The 18,583-nt window shown below is 48.7% G+C and overlaps 4 protein-coding genes across 5 annotated transcripts in view; 1 reads left to right on the forward strand and 3 right to left on the reverse strand.

Moving 5' to 3' along the window:
- LOC126557492 (ATPase family AAA domain-containing protein 3A homolog) overlaps positions 1-18,583 on the forward strand; it is a 235,400-nt gene that overhangs the window by 70,092 nt on the left and 146,725 nt on the right. The window lies entirely within an intron of this gene.
- Positions 1-18,583, reverse strand: part of LOC126557151 (neprilysin-2) — a 174,344-nt gene that overhangs the window by 66,030 nt on the left and 89,731 nt on the right. The gene's annotated exons all lie outside the window — the stretch shown is intronic.
- LOC126559613 (E3 ubiquitin-protein ligase hyd) overlaps positions 1-18,583 on the reverse strand; it is a 265,881-nt gene that overhangs the window by 32,797 nt on the left and 214,501 nt on the right. The window lies entirely within an intron of this gene.
- Positions 1-18,583, reverse strand: part of LOC126556554 (trithorax group protein osa) — a 104,409-nt gene that overhangs the window by 10,509 nt on the left and 75,317 nt on the right. The window contains exons 4-6 of the mRNA XM_050211852.1: positions 3,073-3,274; positions 907-2,616; positions 633-817 (exon numbers count right to left, since the gene is read on the reverse strand). Of these exons, the coding sequence (XP_050067809.1) occupies positions 633-817; positions 907-2,616; positions 3,073-3,274 (2,097 nt within the window). The remainder of the gene's footprint in view (positions 1-632; positions 818-906; positions 2,617-3,072; positions 3,275-18,583) is intronic.

An 18,583-nucleotide genomic window follows, 5' to 3' on the forward strand; every position in this document is an offset into this window, starting at 1 on the left:
CCGGATGCGATGTGTGATAGGGAGGGAAGGGAACAAAAGTCTGGATCCAAAAAGGAGGAACGATTCGATTGTTGTTGGTGTTGTTGGGGGAAAGCATTGGGGCGATAGAACAACCGATGGTAAGGGTACGGAGTGAGCGGATGGTTCGGGTCGGATTGTTGAAAAGGAACGTTGTACATGGGAGGAAAGTTTCGGCGGACGGACATTGTTGTTGCGCCTCTGCTGTGTCCGGGACGCTGCTGCTGCTGCATAAAGGCAACGCTACAGCGCCCTTCCAAAGCATCCAACGATTGTGCCGCCTCCTGCTGATGGTGATGTTGGTGTGCTGCCGCCGCCTCTTGCTGAAGTTGCTGCTGCTCATTCCGAGACCGTAGCGAAGGGAGAAGAAGTGTCTGGGAGGTGAAAGCGTTTATGAGACAACCGTCGACCACATCATCGCTATTGCTGTCGTTCTTGCTGCTGAGTTGTTGCTGCTGAAGTTGATGCGGTTGTTGATGCAGTTGCTGCTGTTGGTTAGTGTTGCTGCGGTTGCTTTCGTTGCCGATGCCACCGATGTTACTGCCACTGGCCACAGCAGTAGTAGAGGTGGTGGCGTTGGTGATGTTGGTTTCGCCATGCGTTACTATACTCACTGGACTAGCTGGCGTCCGGGGCCAGGACGTCGGGGACGAGTTGAGCTCGAAGTCTTCGTGTGCGTTGTGCGGCCCGGGCGACGCATTCGACGACGACGGTGTGTTGGTGCCCGTCAAATGGCTTTGGTTGTAGTGATCGTTTTTCCGCGATTTCGGCGTCGAGCACGTAGGATCTTCTCCGGAAGCTGTAAACAAAGCGAAACAGACCGTGTGGATTAGATATAACGTGTTTCAAGCCAACCCGCATTGGGGGTGGGAGGAATTCAATACTTGCCTACTGAGGTATTGGATAAGGTACTCTGCTGACTGGCTTCGTCGAGTGGTGCGCCATCAGGTCCCGTCGTAACGAGTGAGGTAACTGGGTGGTGATGATGAGGATGATGGTGATGATGGGGACCTCCTGCTCCTCCTGCTCCTCCTCCACCTGGTCCGCCAGTCGCATTTACGATGCCATTATCCTGGCCCGCGCCTGCCAACAGCCCGTGGTGTGGCTGCGGTGGCACGTCGGCACCGGGATGGTGTCCTGGTTGGTGCTGCGCATGGGGTGGTGGCCCGTGCGGATGGTGATGGGGCGAGTGGGGAGGAGGCTGCTGTTGCTGCGTTTGCTGACCCGGATGCTGCGGTTGCGATGGAGGTTGCTGCTGATGGGGTGAAGGCGGATGTCCGCTGTCTTGCTGTGACGGATGCTGCACCTGGTGTCCAACCGCACCGCTACCACCCGCACCGGACGGTGACTGGCTCGGTGGCGTACCGGCCGGCGGTGGTGGACCCATACTGCTCGCGTTCGGTGGTGGCGGTAGCCCCATCGGTGGGCCCATGTGGTGAGGTGGACCCATCGGTGGATGCATGCCGGGACCGTTCCCATAGCCTTGGCCGGGTGGTGGCGTTGGGCTCGGTGCGCCACTGTAAGCACCCTTGTGCTGAAGGTGTTGCTTTAGGTAGTTGAGCGGTTGCGGTGAACCGCTCTGGGGAGGAGGTTGCTGGGACTGGGCCTGACCCGGATGGTGCGGCGGCTGATGATGCCCTTGATGGTGCGGTTGATGATGTGGCGGTGGCTGGTGGTGTTGAGAATGTTGCTGCTGCTGCTGCTGCTGGGGTGATTGCGGATGGCCAGCTCCCGGTGGTCCCGGCGGCATTCCCTTGCCCTGTCGGGGACCTCCGGCACCGCCAGGCGTCGGTGGACCGCTCTGTCCCTGTTGCGATTGCTGTACATGATTATTTACATGGCCGCCACCGGCTCCACCTGGCCCGGCCTGTGTGTGTGGTGGTCCCCACGGACTGGGTGGCTGATGTGGATACTGGTGCGGAGGGTACTGTGAGTGCGGTGGTGGTGGCGGTCCACCAGCACCCACATGATTAGGCATTCGGTGTTGCCCCGGATAGCCACCGGGCGGTGGATGTGGTGGCGGTGGCCCACCGCTCCCCGGTGGACCCTGAGGTGACTGTGTCCCTGGTGGTGGCGGTGGTCCCGGTACGGGTGGTGAAGGCCCATACGCTCCCGGATACTGCGGACGCGGCGAGTAACTCGCGGGCGAGTGTGGTGAATACTGCTGCGACTGCGGTGGTGGCTGTTGGTGTGGGGGCGGATACGGGGACATTTGCTGTCCGGGTCCTCCCGGAGGCATTCCTCCGGGGCCCATCTTGTACGGACCACCGTGCATGTGTGGTGGATGGGGCGCTTGCGCCTGATATCCTTGGGCGGCCATGCCTGCCGCTGTACCGGCCGAGCCTCCACCACCTGCCTGAGACGCGGGTGGCAACGAGGAACTCCCGGACGGGGCAGTTGACACTGGCGGAAGTTGCTGCGCGGAAGCCGACGGGGGACGATTCGGTGAAGCAACGCGGGCGTGATGATCCGGCGGTCCTGGCGGTCCCTGTGTCTGGTTGCCGTGCACGAGATTGCTACTACTGTTGCCGTGCTGTTGATTTGGAGCTTGCGAGTGACTGCTGGATGGACGAGGAGGCATCGAAACACTTTGCTGGCCTGGTGATGGGGGAAGGTAAATGGAAAAGCGTTAATACACATGGAAACCAATCACAGCTTGAGAAAGACTTATGGAAATTATTATCCTTATTTTACTGAATTATGATTATTAAATTTGCTTTTTTTTTCTTTTTCAATCCGGAACCAAAATGGCGTTAGTATAACTTCCGAAATGTTCATGTCAAAAAGATAAAAGAAGCAATTTAATCCTTTTTTGTTGTTTGATCAATCCAAAAGAACCTTTAAAATTTTGGCAAAGTTTAATGCATTTCACTTCAGAGCATCAATTCATTAATCATCGATTAATCATAAGCTTATTTTCCTTCATTTTTCAACACTAAATTCTACACATTTCTATACGTCGATAGTACCACCGTCGGTCGTTCAAGAGACACACAGACAACAACAGCAACAAGTGCTAAGAAAATGGTCCCTACTGTGCCCCACAGTGCTTACCTACTGCCGGCGACATAGAGCGCGATCCGCTACCAGAACCAGTTGGCGACGGCGTTGGCCTCATGCCCTGAGACGACGAAGAAGAGGAGGAGGAGTTCGGTGTACCGGGTGCACCGTGAACGCCTGACGGCCCTGTGGAGTTTCCAGGCCCACCGACGCTACCTCCTGCCGTACTGTCATTACTATTCTGACCCGTGGAATCCTGTGGATAAAAAAGAGAGGAAACAACATGGAAAGAGTTAAACAAAATGTATCTTATGTAAATGATGTTTAAATAATTATAGTTTAGTTGTGTTACAAAAATTCGCATACAAATGAACCACCGAAGAACCAGCAAGAACCGATAGCCGCTCCGGTATTATTGTAACGTCGAGATGGCCAACGTCGTGTGCTTGCTGTTGGTGGTGGTGTCCGAGGGAAACCGGACATTGTCAAGCCGGAATAGGAAGCCGACGAGGACGAAACCATCATTGCTAAGCGCCACCAATCATCGTACGCAGCTGATGAAGGCAAGGATGATAAAGCGGGCGACGATGCTGATGATGCTGATGATGGCGTCGCCGAACAAGATGGTGACGATGAACAGGAAGGAGGAGGCCTGTAGTTCATAGTGTTCAGGTCGAAACCACCACCGTCGGAAGCCAACAGAAAAACAGAAAAAACACACACACACACACCAACACTTAAAGTCCTGTGGATGTTGTTCCTGACCCACAAGGAACTACTCTGCTCTATTTAACTGCAGCACACAAACGGATGAAAGTTTACTGTTTTTTCTTCCTTTCTTTGCTCCACTCTCCAAAAGAACAAGGTCTCGTTTTCGGGTAGTATTCAAATGTGGTTGTCCTTGAGCATTCCCGTTTTCTTTTTTTGGTGATTGCTTGCACATTTTTTTGTGTAGATGGCCTTCTTTTTCACCGAGCCATCTGCAACTGCAGAAAAAAAAAACCAACAAAAGAGGGCAGTGCGTGCGCGCAGCATATGATCAAATTTTTCGCACAAATTCCACCATCCCCATTTAATCGCCCAAATGTGACTGATTTAATAGCCTTCCGGTGTTGTAGCAGTAAGCCAGGCACACGGGCCAGGCTGTTGCAGCGTTATGAGACTTCCACACTGTACTGCTTTTGGTACTACTACTACTACTACTACTACTGTTGCTGCTGATGGTACTACTGCTACTACAACTACTACTACTGTAACAGAGCAGGTGAGCGGCACAACACAGGACCTCCCACCAACTGGACACCGCGCCGGGGATATATTATCCCTGCAGAAGAACAACACGCGCGCGTCATACGCAGCACTTGGGGCGCTGCAAAATGGTGCGCCGCGACACGAGCGGACCACTCAACGAAACACGGAAGCGACTGGGTAGGAAAGGACACAGATACACATCCATGACACAATCCACACATACGAATACGCAAAAATGCATTCGACGGGGAGGATGATGTGTGAAGGGTTTTGTGGGGGCGAGTTTTGTTTTGGAGATGAGCTTGAACTGAGAAAAAAAAAGGAAATTAATACTACCACCGGGAGGAAGCAGGAGTAGATGAAACAGATACAAATGATATACCACCCAGCCATCCAACCCCACATCCCCCGCTCTCTTCTGTGTCCTCCTGTTCCTCTTATACACACGCAACCCCCTGTGTATGTACTAGAGTACCAAAGCCAAAGCCAAACAGCGGATGACCACAACACACCAATGTAGAGGGATATATACCCTGCCTTCCTTGCTCCCGAGCAAATGCAACAACCTCCCCAATTTGAAATGTGCCTCTATTTGATGGTGGGGGAGTTTTAAGGCCAACAACAACAGCGCGATAATTTTTGCGCGCTTGACCACTCAAACCAACAAACTACCGCGAAAAAAAACCCCCCACTGACAGGCAGTTGGAGAGACGCACAGCACAAAAAGGATGTGCACCCAACAAACACCCACACACACACACACACACACACACACACACACACACACACCGATTTTCATTGTATTCTTCCCTATTTATGCGAAACGGTCACCGGGGGAATGGGAAAACATCACTCCACGGACATCCAGAATCTACTTTTGCTTTTGCTACTACACCTCAACAACATCACACATCAAATTTCCATGACACACCACCACTCCACATACTTCCCGTGTCGTATAGTTGGGTGTCCTTATAACTACTTTTCTTTGCACTCTGCTTTACACCTAGTTTTCTTTCTCTCGCTCTCTTTTCATGCTTTTTTTTCCCCCGCCCCCAATATATGTTCAATAATCGTTTATACCAAGGGGGAGAGGAAAACCTACCCGCCTACCTTGTTTTATTCGCTCTTTCGCACACACGTTTTTACGGCCAGGGGTGCAAAATCAAATTGCACGTGCGCGAAACAGTGTCGAAAAGAGATGGGAAGAGAAACAAAAATGCAACCCACAGCACACACACACACACGCTGACCAGAGGGTTTGAAAGGATAAAAATGCATAAAACGGTGCATACTTTACAGAATGCATTTGCACGGGCCGGGCCATATAAATGACCACGCCAGTTGCTCAACATTTCTCCTACGTGTGTGTGTGTGTGTGTGTATAAAGGTGGGTGCGTGTGCATGTATTTGTTGTATGTGAATAAAAGAAATACTAAAAATAAATAAATGAAAATAAATGCAGCAATCCAAAAACCCTACCCCCAAAAAAACCTGAAAACACAGGATGCGCACACCACACGCACACACACACGCACACAGCTCGCTGGATCAGGGTGAGGGAAAGAGAGCCCATAACTGGGAGATTGCATCCCATTCAATTAGCCTACGGGACACACTGGGAGGCAGAGAGAGTGAGGAAAAACCTGAAGCCGCGAGGGGGGTGTGTGCAATTGTGGAAATGAAATTAGAGTGATGCAGCAGTGGCTTTTGGCCACACAATCGAGTTTAATATGTGTGTCGTCCTCGGCCGAGACTACTAACAACCCAACCCCCCCCCCCCCCCTCCCCCTCTCCAACTGTGTGGACTATACAAAATATCAGATGAAAAGCTTCTTTTTTTGTTTGATTTTAATATCCACCCGCTCTCTTTCCCTTCTCCAATGGTGCACAAACAGCTTGCCCCACTCCTAATCACCACCCACAGCAATGATATTTTCGTTCGATGCATATATACACACACACATCATTTATTTGCATTTTAAAATGCAAACCCCGGGAAATTATACACTTTCCAGGGAGCAGCGCAGCGAGTGCGTCCTCTGAGTGATAAAATAAAAACTATTTTTCACTACTGAAACACGAGAGCGACCGCACCCGAAAGGTGTGCGCGGAAGGATAAACCCCGTACTACCAGCCCGCCCATTATTACATGTGTCCATCCGTCCGGTCGGCGGGTATAAAAGGTACGAGCATTTTGCACAAGCCGCTTCAGGGATGGATGGCTTTTTCCCGTTGGGGCATGCATTTGATGAACATTTTAAAGTTAACCCGCTCTACCAACAAGTATGATTTCCTGACAGAAGGGTGGGGCCCTCTCTATGATGACTTAAGCCTGAAAATCGGACCAAAATCGAGCAGTTATAAGGAGCTAAACTAAAACAGGATAAAACACGAATCGTTTAATACTAGATGTAGCAGTTTTTGGCAGAATGATTGCAAGAAGTGAGCTATTTTATTTTTCTTCTTGGCTTAAAAACCTTCTAGGTCGCGCCGGCCATTCATTGGCTTAGTAACTGTGTAAGCCAGACTAACTGAAAATCACCCATTTGTTGGATAGTCATTGCTCAGTACGAGGGAATGATCTGGATCGGAATTGAAACCACGATCAGGTACCATGTGAAAATTAGTCAAGATCATAGTCCGATTAGAGCCTAGCAAAATCGTTCCGTTCCGATCCTTTTTTCAAAATCTTTCCGTTCCGAAAAAGGACTTTTCGAATTTCGACTTCGGACTTCGACACGTCAAAACACATGCAAACAAACAAAAAGCTAGCTTAGATCATCATAGATCCCTACTTTAATTTAAAGGAGTTATCAACGACCCCAGAATTGAATTGTAGTGATTATTTTACAAAGCTTATTCTTCATTATAAGCACAGTCCTTTTGTAAGAGTTTTATTTTACTTTCATTTGATCCCACACATTTATCAAAATGTGTAAATTAAATTGATGATGTCTTCTCGCTCTCTCTCTCCACTCTAGAATACCTTCTCTAATTCTCTACCCATCAAAACCCATGGCACACATATCCATGATCGTGGCCAATACTACCACAAATTCGATTTTGTGGTTGTAATTAAAATGAAAGTAAAGCTTCAATTGCATTGTTTGCATTCTTTATGCCCCAGTATTACATCGCATTCACATAATAATGAATGGAATAGGTGAAAAATTGGGCTTCCGAGCACACACACACACACACACACACACATATCGCTTAATAAAAATTCCTAAAAACTGGCTGCCCTGGTGTAACTTGTGCAATGAAAGTACCGAAATGCGACACAAAAACTGGAGTAGGTACCGATAGAAAAATAAAGCCATTCAACAATCAAAGAGAGGACACACCAACACGTAATGATCCGAAACCATATCAAAATCGATGATACATCATCACACAGCAGCAGCAGCAGCAAAACGCCAAGCGAAAAATGCATATTATATCGTCCTGTGCCGGTGATATACAACGAAACAGCATGCAAATAGAGCTAGATAGAGAATGTCCTTTATGTACAGCGATAGATGATCCCCTCCCCCCTTCCCTCACAGATGGACTATGGGCAAGGTGCGAATTGGACACTGGTGGTGGAAGAGCGGAGGTTGCATTATATGTACTTATTTTTTTTTTTAATTTTATCAATTTCCAACGCATTCACATAATTTTCAATATAATTATGCTGCATTCGCAAATATGTACGCGGTTCACGTCACGATCCAGTGGCACGCACGCATGGGGGGGGGGGGGGGGGGCGAGGGTTTCTATTAGTTCGATGCAGCCTCCTCCCCGTCATTACTGTCCCATTGGAGGAAGGAAGGAAGCGCTCACCGAAAGCAATGTATTTGCACATTACTCTTTAAAAAAGATTCCTGACAATTTGTAATTAACGAGAGACTTCAAGGCAAAGATAGAAAGTTGTGTTTGTTCCTTTCTAAAAGAAACTTTCCCAACACTCCCATCCCATTCGGCGGATATTAAATTACACACTTCAATTACCTCGATACCTGTGCTGATGCACCGTCAAAATCAAAGTCTAAAGAAGGATTTAAATACTATTTTAAAACCTAATAATTGATCTTCCATTCGTTCGTCAATCATGGATGATAATTAATCAGGGTTTTTTGGATCGCTCAACTGCACTGCAAAGCACGGGAGAACAAATAAGCCAAACGTGGTAGAAGAGAGCTAATGCCATCCAAAACATTCAAGCATATTGCAGAATTTGGGCAGCGTACGATCGATATGACGCGAGGACTGTTTGCATCGACTGTCACAGTCGGAAGGATGCTGATTTTAGGTCAACCCGTAGAACCGCAGAACACAAAAACGTCCAAAAAAGAAAGAAAGCGCAAAAAACGCGCAGAATGTTTTCGCGGTTTTGTCCTAGATTATTGATTGGTTTGTGAGGTCAGGCCTCTGCATAATGTGGTGGTGGAGTTTGTGGGAAGGATTGCAAATGCTGTTTTTTTGTTCTCTCATCGGACAGATAAAATGTTCATAGAGGTGGGTGATGGTGACGGATCGAAATTGAAATAGCTTTCGAAAGGAAGGAAGGAAAGAAATTTTTACCTTTTAAAGAAAACCCAAGTGCAACGATCGGTCACTGGAAGGCAAAAGGGTTGTGTACACTGCACATTACACTTATAGGGGAAGAAATTGTTGATTACAAAAAAGGAGATTTCTCTGATCGACATATTTCATTTTTAATTTTCCATAAATCGTTCCAAACGATTGTGCTGGTCTAACATGTATTCCGAAGAGATCCCACACACACAAACACACAAAAAGGGCAACAATCGAACGAATCTTTGCGTCAATTTATTACCCTTCCTTCCCTCCTGCTGGTGAGGATTGGAAGGACTGTTTTCTTTGGCTCGAGTTTCACATTTTGCGCACGGAAAAAATAGGAGTAGAACGTGCTGTTGCTCCCCTACCCACCGGACCACCACCGTCCGTGTGCGTCCTGGTCTCTTTTTGTTCTCCGGTCCGGTTCGGTCATCATCCTTAATTACACCGGCATACCGAGAGGCAGGCGAAGGATGGTAGCTCTTTCTTGCAACTTACCACTCGACTCAGGGAAAAATCGACAAGAAGGAAAGAATCTTTGTGCAAAGTATCGATCAGTTGCCGGGGAGGAGGTCCTCATCCTTGCTTACAATTGGGGTTCCCTGATTGAAGTTTATTGAAACCGAACCAGTAACATTAGTCTGTGCTTGTGTGCTATATCAGTGTGTGTGACTCTATAAAAGAAGAAATTTTTATATTTTTTCCTGATTTTCCTAGGGAATCGTTCACAATACAACCGCAAATCAAGCAGCAAAAGATGCGAAATATGAAAAATCACTTATTGGAAATCCTTTTTCCCCATCTGATTCCATACATCCTTGGAAACCAGGAGACAGAGGAGCAAGGGATGAGATGTAAAGTTCATTGATACTATTTCCACAACATCCCTTTTGCTCTCGGTCCGCCAGTCATCGACCTCCGGCGACACGTACAGGTGGGAGGGGAGCAAACAAAAAGAAAAGCAATAAAACTTCAAAATAAAACCCTCCACTTCCACTTCCGGATGGATTCAGCGGCGCGCGCCCTGCACAAATGCATCCACCAAAGTGTGTCATATGTATTGTGCGAGGAACTTATCCCGCTTTAGAGGCCCGTGATGCACACGCTGCCGCTTTCAAGGTCACAGAGTAAGGCAACGGGCGCATACGACGGTTGCTCCTTCAGTGGGTCGCCCGCCCGATGAACCGAGCCACCCCACATCACTTGACGGTTGAAGGTTGAGGTTTTGTGTTATTCGTTGTTTTCGTTTTTCTTCCTCTCTGCTGCTGCTTTTACCGATCCCGGCGGAATTCCGTTATCGGACGCGTGCGCGCATACACAAACCTCGGCACACACACAAGCACTCGTCCGGGGAGAGATGTGATATTGCCGGTCGGTGGTGTACCCATCTCGGCGTCGTAAATGCAGCTCACTCTCTTGTACCGGCGCCACGATATGCTGATGATTAAGGTCATCGTTCGCTCGAACCGGCGGTGTGCTTGCTGCTGCTCTACATACGCAAAGCAGCAAACCTTTGGCCAGCATGGCAAGGCAAGTTTACCATATAATTGCATAATAGAGGGCGCGCACACAGACGACTTTACTGCGAGTGTGGTGATGAGTGTGGACCATGCTTTACAACATCACAAAATAAATTATCAATCCCTTTTTTTGTTTGCTTTCCCACTGTGTTTTCTAAGCTCTGAGTAACTTGTGACTTATGACCCTTTTGCTGTAGCAATAAAAGTGTGTGCATGTGCATTTCTTTCCTCTTTCGCACACAAACACACCCCTCCAAACACAAGCAGGGCACCAAAGCAAACGGTACGATAATTGAAGTGACGTCAATTAATGTCACAAATGCCGCTGTCTGAAGGGAACTTCTCATTCGCTTATCATCATCACTTGTTCCGGGGGGCCACCGCCATAGCGGAAGAGAGAGAGAGAGTGGAACGCTAGAGAGGGAAGAAGAGACGCGCGGGTTGTGTAGGCAATAAAATTCGCAAACGCCACATAAACACGAGCCGCCATACAGAGGGTGGAGGAGGGACTCCAAATAGCGCAAACGAACCTCCGTGTGTCGGTCTCGCTCTCTCCCCTCTTCCTTCAAATCAACCTCAACCTCATCATCATCATCGTCCCTCTCCCGTGTATCGAGACGTACAATGCAGCAACATTGTGCGGTTATGGTCAAACATAAACCAAACCCCATCCTCACACTCCTCCTATGCCATGCCCAGCCCCCTTTCCGACTCGCGCCGAATTGGTTGCAAAAGCGGTCCTCTGTCGGTAGGGTAGAGGAAAAACTCGCCGTTTCGTTGTCATAAACGCATTAAATTGCAACGAAGTCATCGTCGTCGTCATCTCCATTGTGGCCGGCAAAACTGTGTGGCCCAAAAGAAAACCGGCGCCCATATTAACCTTGGGCACGGGACCGCTCCCACCCGCGTTCATATGTTCGAACGTTAAACTAACGAACGAGTTGAGTCAACGCACACACACACACACAGACAGAGCAGCACCACCGATAGTAAACTTTGTATGTTTATTTTTCTCTGTTCTCGGGAGGTTTCACCCTCCCCCCCCCCCCCCCCCAACCCCTCTTCGAGAGACACACAAACATACCACCAATTCGGTTGTTCCTTTTGTGCTGTGCAAATTTCAGCGTACAAAAATGTTGTCGGCAAACGTCTTTGCCCATTGGCTCCGCCACACTCAGCATGTTCGAGGGGGGCGCGGGCGCGGTTGGGTTTTTGTGGTGCTCATCAATCATTAATTGTTTTTAACATTTATTAGGACGCACCATCAGGCGGGGATCAGGCTATGAGCTACGATCACGAAGAGACTTCCACCAAAAACCCAGTAGCAACGCCACACCCCTAGTGCGCCGCCAAGCGCGGCCTTTTTATCGTCTACTCGTTAATCGGAAGACCGTCCCTCCTCGTGGGAGGCCTACCGCCCCACATTGATCATGTCTCGTCTGATGTGGTTGCACGTGCGTTTCCTAATTACTCTTACTCGAGTTTCGATAGCAATAAACGTGGTGGAGAGGTGAATCAAAACGCATATTTAAACTACATCAGTGTGTTGCTGTGTTTCGGTGCGATTTTACTCAATTTTTTTTTCAATTAAGCCCCTTTTTAGAGTATACTCTATAGGTCTATACTGAGGAATAGAAAGAGCTTATGCTAGAGTCGAAAGAATTACACCCACTAACCCGCTTCTTTCATTTCCTGCTTTCAGATTGTAGTGAGACGTACCGGTACAGAACCGATGCAAGCAAAACTGCATTAAGCCGGGCTTCCGTAGCTGATGAACCCATGCCAACAAACACGTACGTAGTAAAATGCATCAACTCTTCAAAAACTTCCACCCACAGCCCGGAGCCAAGCCCGAGAAATGACAGAAGAAGCAGACTAAAGCGCGCCAAACCCTAAGTTTTGTTGTGTTCCTCCTTCCCAAAACAGATAAGCGGGGAGAAAAAGGGCTTCCTTTAAGGGCGCTCCCACTTGTTCTTGCCACTCCTACTTGGTACTTCCCTTCGTCTGTAAATGAACGAACTATAAATGAGATTGCGAAAGGTTGTGTCTCCTGTGTTTGTGCCGGGGTCTAAATCTAATGGAGAAGAGGACTCAACCACCACCGGCAGTGAAATTATTCCAGTGACTCATTCTCTTCCGTCGTTGGGATCATCTGCTCGTGTACCTCCGCCCGTTTGAGAAGAGGTGGGTTCGAGAGCGCTTGGACGGGAACAACGCTCTATTCCAAACTGCCATCAAACACAATCCGGGGCTCGAGGAGCGCAACCGATCCCGAAGTCTTGGTCCGTTGCCATCCAGATAGAATCTGGGAAAGCGATGCCTGCCCGCCGCCGCTAAGAGAATAAATAATAGCCTCCAACGACCAAGCGACAGAGAGCGACCGGGTGGATGGTGTACTGCTGCTGCTGCTGCTGCCGTCAGTTGGCAGAGTACGGGCTTCGTTGGCTTTTCCCAGAGGACCCGGGGGCCATTGCTTGCAAACGCAGCAACAGCAAAACCAAGCAAAAGCCGTCCATCCGATCCGTCCGTAATCTAGTGTGTGTCTCCGCAAAATTGCCAGCCATATTTGCCTTCTCGCTCACGCGTCACGCACGCGAAAGCAATTCCTGCGATTATATTCCTTCCCCGAATGGCAAATCGCTCATTCCTTCCCGCACAAGAAACTAAAATCTCGCAACTCGACTTGAACTCCACCGACCGTCAAGTCGGAACCAGCAAAAAAAAAGGGCCGGAGAGACGACGACGATGAAGCCGGCAACACACAAAAAGCGGAAAAAAACGCTCACATAACCATCTTATCCGGCTGGTATACACTGCTGCTCCGGCTGCTTCTTTCGAGCTGATGCTTCTCACCACACAGGGGGGGGGGGGGGGTGGCGATCCATACATCATCATTCCAAAGAAACACACGATTGAGTGAGTTCAGGTCTCTTGCGGTGAATGTCGTCGTCGTTGCGTTGTCGACGTAGCTCTCTTCCCAGCGGCACACAAAACAGGATGACAAACACGTAGAGCGCGGACTGACAACCCATGGGGAGGAAGCGGGTCGCGCGGACACCGGTGCTTGTTGTTGGCCTAACGACGTATATACGTCCCACTACCCCACCAAACCCCCCTCCCCCCCACGCAAAAACCCCAATTATACTTTGCTGCTCTCAGGGCCAACAGCGCCGCCTGGTTTGAAGCTCGTCGTCAGTATCAGCAACTCTACACAGCATCGAAAATCCATCCTCACGGCAACGAGCAGCTAACCAAGGCGCACCACCGCCGCACCACATCGAAATAAAGCGTGTCTAGTGAGTTGTTGCTGCTGCTGCTGTTGCTGTTGCTGCTGCGGTGGCAGCACGGTCGCACAGAGCCGTGCCGTGCCATGCCATATCAGCGTAGCCAAAGCCGGGACACACAGAGCACAGCACAGCACATCGAGCAGTAAAGTGTGTTTTCGACCCGGACCCGACCGACCGAAGCGAGCGCGATACGCCTCTCTGTGCTCTGTGTGCGCTTTGGTGCGGGCTTTGGACCAAACGGCACACCGAGCGCACCGGCACACTGGGCGTAGAATGGATTTCTTCCGTGGACAAAATTGCGCCCGCAAATCTAGGCGTAGTAAAGTATTGCTTTGATTCATAATCGGATTTAGTTCAACAAATACCGATCGCTAATCTTATCATCTAGTTGATCATCGGTCAACGAGTTCAACGAGCCTTAAACCTTCGATAGAAACTAATTCTCAAGTAAAATTTCAGCAATCTTAAAAATGAAGTATTTGATGATTATTTGTTACTATCGTGTTTCGCTAAATATCTCACAATCGTGATTTCTTGAATGGTAACATCATTTAGTTTACTGGAAAAATTCTAGTCTTAGAACTAAAGGCCACTGGCTTTGGCACTCTGAAAGATTAGAAGATGTCTTTGAGCTCTACGCTGACAGAAAATTTTGGCCAGACTGACTGTGCATCATCAACCACCGTGCCTCGACGGTCGGTGTTGTGTACCCCCAAAGTCGACGCTTTCGGTGTGCTCTTGCTATATGTGCACTGCTGTGCGGTGTGCTGTCATGCCAGCGCGTCCATTCGTCCGTCCGGGGTGTCGATGTTCATTCTCGATGTGTTTTTCCCCCTTGATATCCTGGGGTAGCATAGCACAGCACAGTCGAGAGTTAGTCAAGTCAAAAGACACACATAGTGGGTATAGTGGGTCGAAACGAAGGGGGAATTGTGTGTGGCTCCGGAGAGCTGTGCTTGCCACTACTGCTGTTGCTGCTCTGCTGACGCTGTATTGTGCTGTTATAGCAGCAGCAAACACATACCGAGGACTAAACCGCGCTGCTGCTGCTGCTGCTTTCGGGGTCCGCCCTGCCGATGTGTCCACATCAACGTCGTTGCGGTGGTTCATTCGAGCAGAGCGCGCCAAGCTCCACACAACACACCAGCAATAACATAACAGGGAGCAGCAGCAGCAGCAGCACAAAAGCATTAACTCTGAAGAAGAATCTCCTCCTCTTTCTACCCTTGCTGCGGCACACCAACGCACACAGAGAGACAGAGACATTCCACAAACATAAAGTGGAAGGCATTTGCGCCCCATATAATTCCCTCCATTGCGCGCCTTTGCTGCTGGCTCCAACTCGACCGCAATTTTCTATTGGGCCGCGCGCACACGTCCGGCTCGGGCACACACACATATGCTCCTCTCGGGCTGACGTTGTTTTGTGCTGATGTCGCATCGCAACTGACAGCAGCACACAGAACTGACACAAAAATTTAAACCCACTCTCTCTCTCTCTCTCTCTCTCTCTCTCTCTCTCTCTCTCTCTCTCTCTCTCTGTCTCAACACACACGCTCAACGTTACATCCCTTCGTGCGCAACATCGGCAGTGTCGATCAGCAAGCGATCTTTAGGGGGTAGATATAGTTGGTCTAACAAAAAAAGACGAAAAACGAACTCATGAAATAAAAATAAAGAGGAGGCAGCTTTATTTTCATTTGGCTCCGCCGTGTTTCACTCGACGGCTACCGGGGGGCATTGAGGGGGGGGCCAACACCGTCGTAATTCGTAAAGAATGGCGCATGCACGCACGCACACAACTTTAGATGGCGGCATAACTCAGGCCGCCGGGTGGGAGGCCAGAGGACAGGACAGTGAGCAGACTCTGCACCCTGGTAAAAGAACGGTGTGTTTTCATTCTTTTTTTTTTACTGCCACTCTCCGCCCGATCCACCATAACATAGTTTTTTGTGTTTTCTCGATCCGCAGTAAACGAATCGAAAGCTTTATTTTATCTGAAGCGGCATTGAAATCACACAAAAAGTATAAAATATATATATAAAGATATTGCCAACTCTCACTCGCTCTCTGACGTTTTTATGATGACGAGGGGATGCCCTTTGCCCTTTATCGAACGACTCTTGCAAAACTAGCCCTCTTCCATCACACGCGAAAGGACGAGAGGCTGAGGCCAGTGTGTTGTTGTTAAACTCAAACTCACCACCGTGAGGCTCACCTGTCGCACTGGATGGTATGCGGAAAAGACAAAAACACCTAAAGCAATTAACGCACATGTGGCATGCTACGCTACGACTACTGCGAATGAAAACAGCGTGTGGAAATTTATTGCACTTGTGTTGCCGTTGCCGACACGAAGCAAAAAGTGTTGATTGTGAGAAAAATTCCATCAAAAACGATAGCTAACCCGCGAGTGAATCCGTAATGTTTGGACGTCACAGGTACAAGAGGTAGTATAACCTTAAAAACATATTGGAATTCGCGAGGGCACGCACTGTATTGACCAAAACAAAGCAATCCAGATAGCTCCTCTTCTTGGCTGAATGCCCGCCCTGCTCCGGGTCTTGTCTGTCATCTAAATGTTTATTTTCGACTTGCTGGATAGTCAAGTCTTTATCACGAGGGAACGATCCGGATTAGATTTGAGCTCCGGTCCTGTCGTGTGAAGACCGGGAGATAGCTCTATGAGGTGTAATTTATCTCTGTCGCTTATTCAATCGTTGAGCGGAAGTTTCAGCATTCAGCACATGCATTTCTCTGCATCATGACACAGGTGTTGCGCGTGAGAAGCAAACCCGCAATGAGAATGGCCCTCGTGTCTTCACTTTGCACTTCGTGAGATGCACATCGCGGGCACGTTTGTTATCTTACGAATAACAACAGCATAAATATTCCCGCCAAAAACACATACACTCATCGCTCCCCCGGTGTGTGTGTGTGTGTGTGTGGCGACGAGAGCAAAAAGAAAACACACGCGCGGCAAACGATGAAGAATCGAAAAGTTGTGGCAGCATCGTCCAACCACCGCAATTGGGGTGAAGTAAAAAAAAAAAGGAGGCCGGAACATACTCTCTCGATAGAGCATAACATGTAAACATATTTCCAGACAAAAAAGCCCACACTCACACACACCGTACTTTGCATCCTTTTTTTTACAAATAAAAATGGATGAATTTCGTTGGTATGTGGCTGGCTCGCTTAAGAGGTGAGATGTGGAACATACGGAAAGAAGTTTTTCAAGGACTTTTTGCTGCTCCTGTTTGCTGATTTTGCTTCTGCCACACAAGAACTACCGGTAATGGGTACATTTTCTTAGTTTGATTGAAAAACAAACACAGCATTTACGATTTGGGGATGTAAAAGAATTGTTGTGAGAACTACATCAAGGTCTGCAGCAGCTTTAAAGAGGCTGTTATGCTTGTCATGTTATGCTTTGCGCCGGCATAATAACGAGCAGGCCTTATTGTGACTAACAAATTCACACAACGCCAAATATCACGTGCATAGACTAGAGACTTCTCCGTCGCCGCGGATATCATTCATATCACTAGCCTAGCGGTCGTAGAGGGAAGACGAGAGATCGTGACCAACGTCATTTGCTAGACGAAAAAAAAACCTTTTCCACCACACACCATTGCACGCGTTAGAAGACGAAAGGAAAATTTACGTTACCGGTATAAAACGAATTCTTCTTGCTGCACGCTTCCTTGCCTGCACTGGGAGCGGGTGGGGCGTTAACTCCAACAGTACGTGGTGTAAGAGTAGCTGTTCTCTTTGCACAAAACAAAAGCGAAAGCATTACGATGAAAGTGAAACTGTTGGAAGATGCAAGAGCGCATCTCCAGGAGGAACTACCCTACGTGAGGAACACACCTCACTCTTTTGCAGACATATGCGATGTTTGTTGTGTTATGAGCAGTTTTTAAGTCTCGTGAAGGATGAGAGATGAGATTGGTAGCCCCAATATCACCACAATATATGTGGCACAATGATACGTGTGCTGAGCGTTGTGTCGCACACCTAATCAACGAACCTCCTCTACTCTAAGTTGTGTCTTCCCGTCGTTGTCATGGCAATATCTCTGAAGTGCACGCGGGAGGGAGGGGGAGCGGGGCGCCGTGTTGCATTAAAGTGCGATAAAAAAAGCAACCCACTAACAAACGCCCTGACGGCGACGACGACGTCAACATACACACCTCAACAAAGGCCTTGCCACCGTCCGTCCGTCCGTTCCGTAATCGAAGTTGGGAAAGGTTAAGAGCACAGAAGAATAAAAACAACCCCCCCCCCCCCCACCCCAAAACAGAGAGACCACCAATCCAAACAACAAACCCCACAACGCCTCCCCTCACCCCGTGGCGGTGCGCATACTCTGAGTGTGGAGAGAACACGTGAAAAAACGGGATCAGGTGAAAGAGTTGAGTAGGGAGATGGGTTGGAAATAAGGAGAGGGGGAGAGGAAACGTTCGAACAAAAACCAGAGCACCGGCATTTAACGCTGTGTCGTCGCGTCACTTTGTGTGTGTGCACCAACCCCGTTTGGTACTCATATGAGATGTGTGTGGGGTCGGGTCTTCAATAATAACAAGCAATATCAGTGGGCACCCGGTAGAAAACCCTCCGCCGTTGTCACGGAGGAAACATAAACAAATACTTTAAATACACACAGAGAGGGTCTTACCGCGTCTTTGGCCGCGAACGCCGGTGGCGATTATCTACAGACAATCGCCATTTTTTTTTGCTTCTCATTCTGTTTTACTTACGGGGACGACCACGTGTGCAATATCTTGCGGTAATCTGGTACAATTGAGTCAACTCTGAAGAAACGAATCTCTTATCAACGATAGGCACCATTAGTGAGGAAGGAAAACTCTGGCTATCAGATCAACCCTCAAATGTGCCACAGCTTTATGTTAACGTTAAAGAAAAAGCACCATATAA

Source organism: Anopheles maculipalpis, chromosome 2RL (genome assembly GCF_943734695.1).
Source record: "Anopheles maculipalpis chromosome 2RL, idAnoMacuDA_375_x, whole genome shotgun sequence".
Taxonomy (NCBI): Eukaryota; Metazoa; Arthropoda; class Insecta; order Diptera; family Culicidae; genus Anopheles; species Anopheles maculipalpis.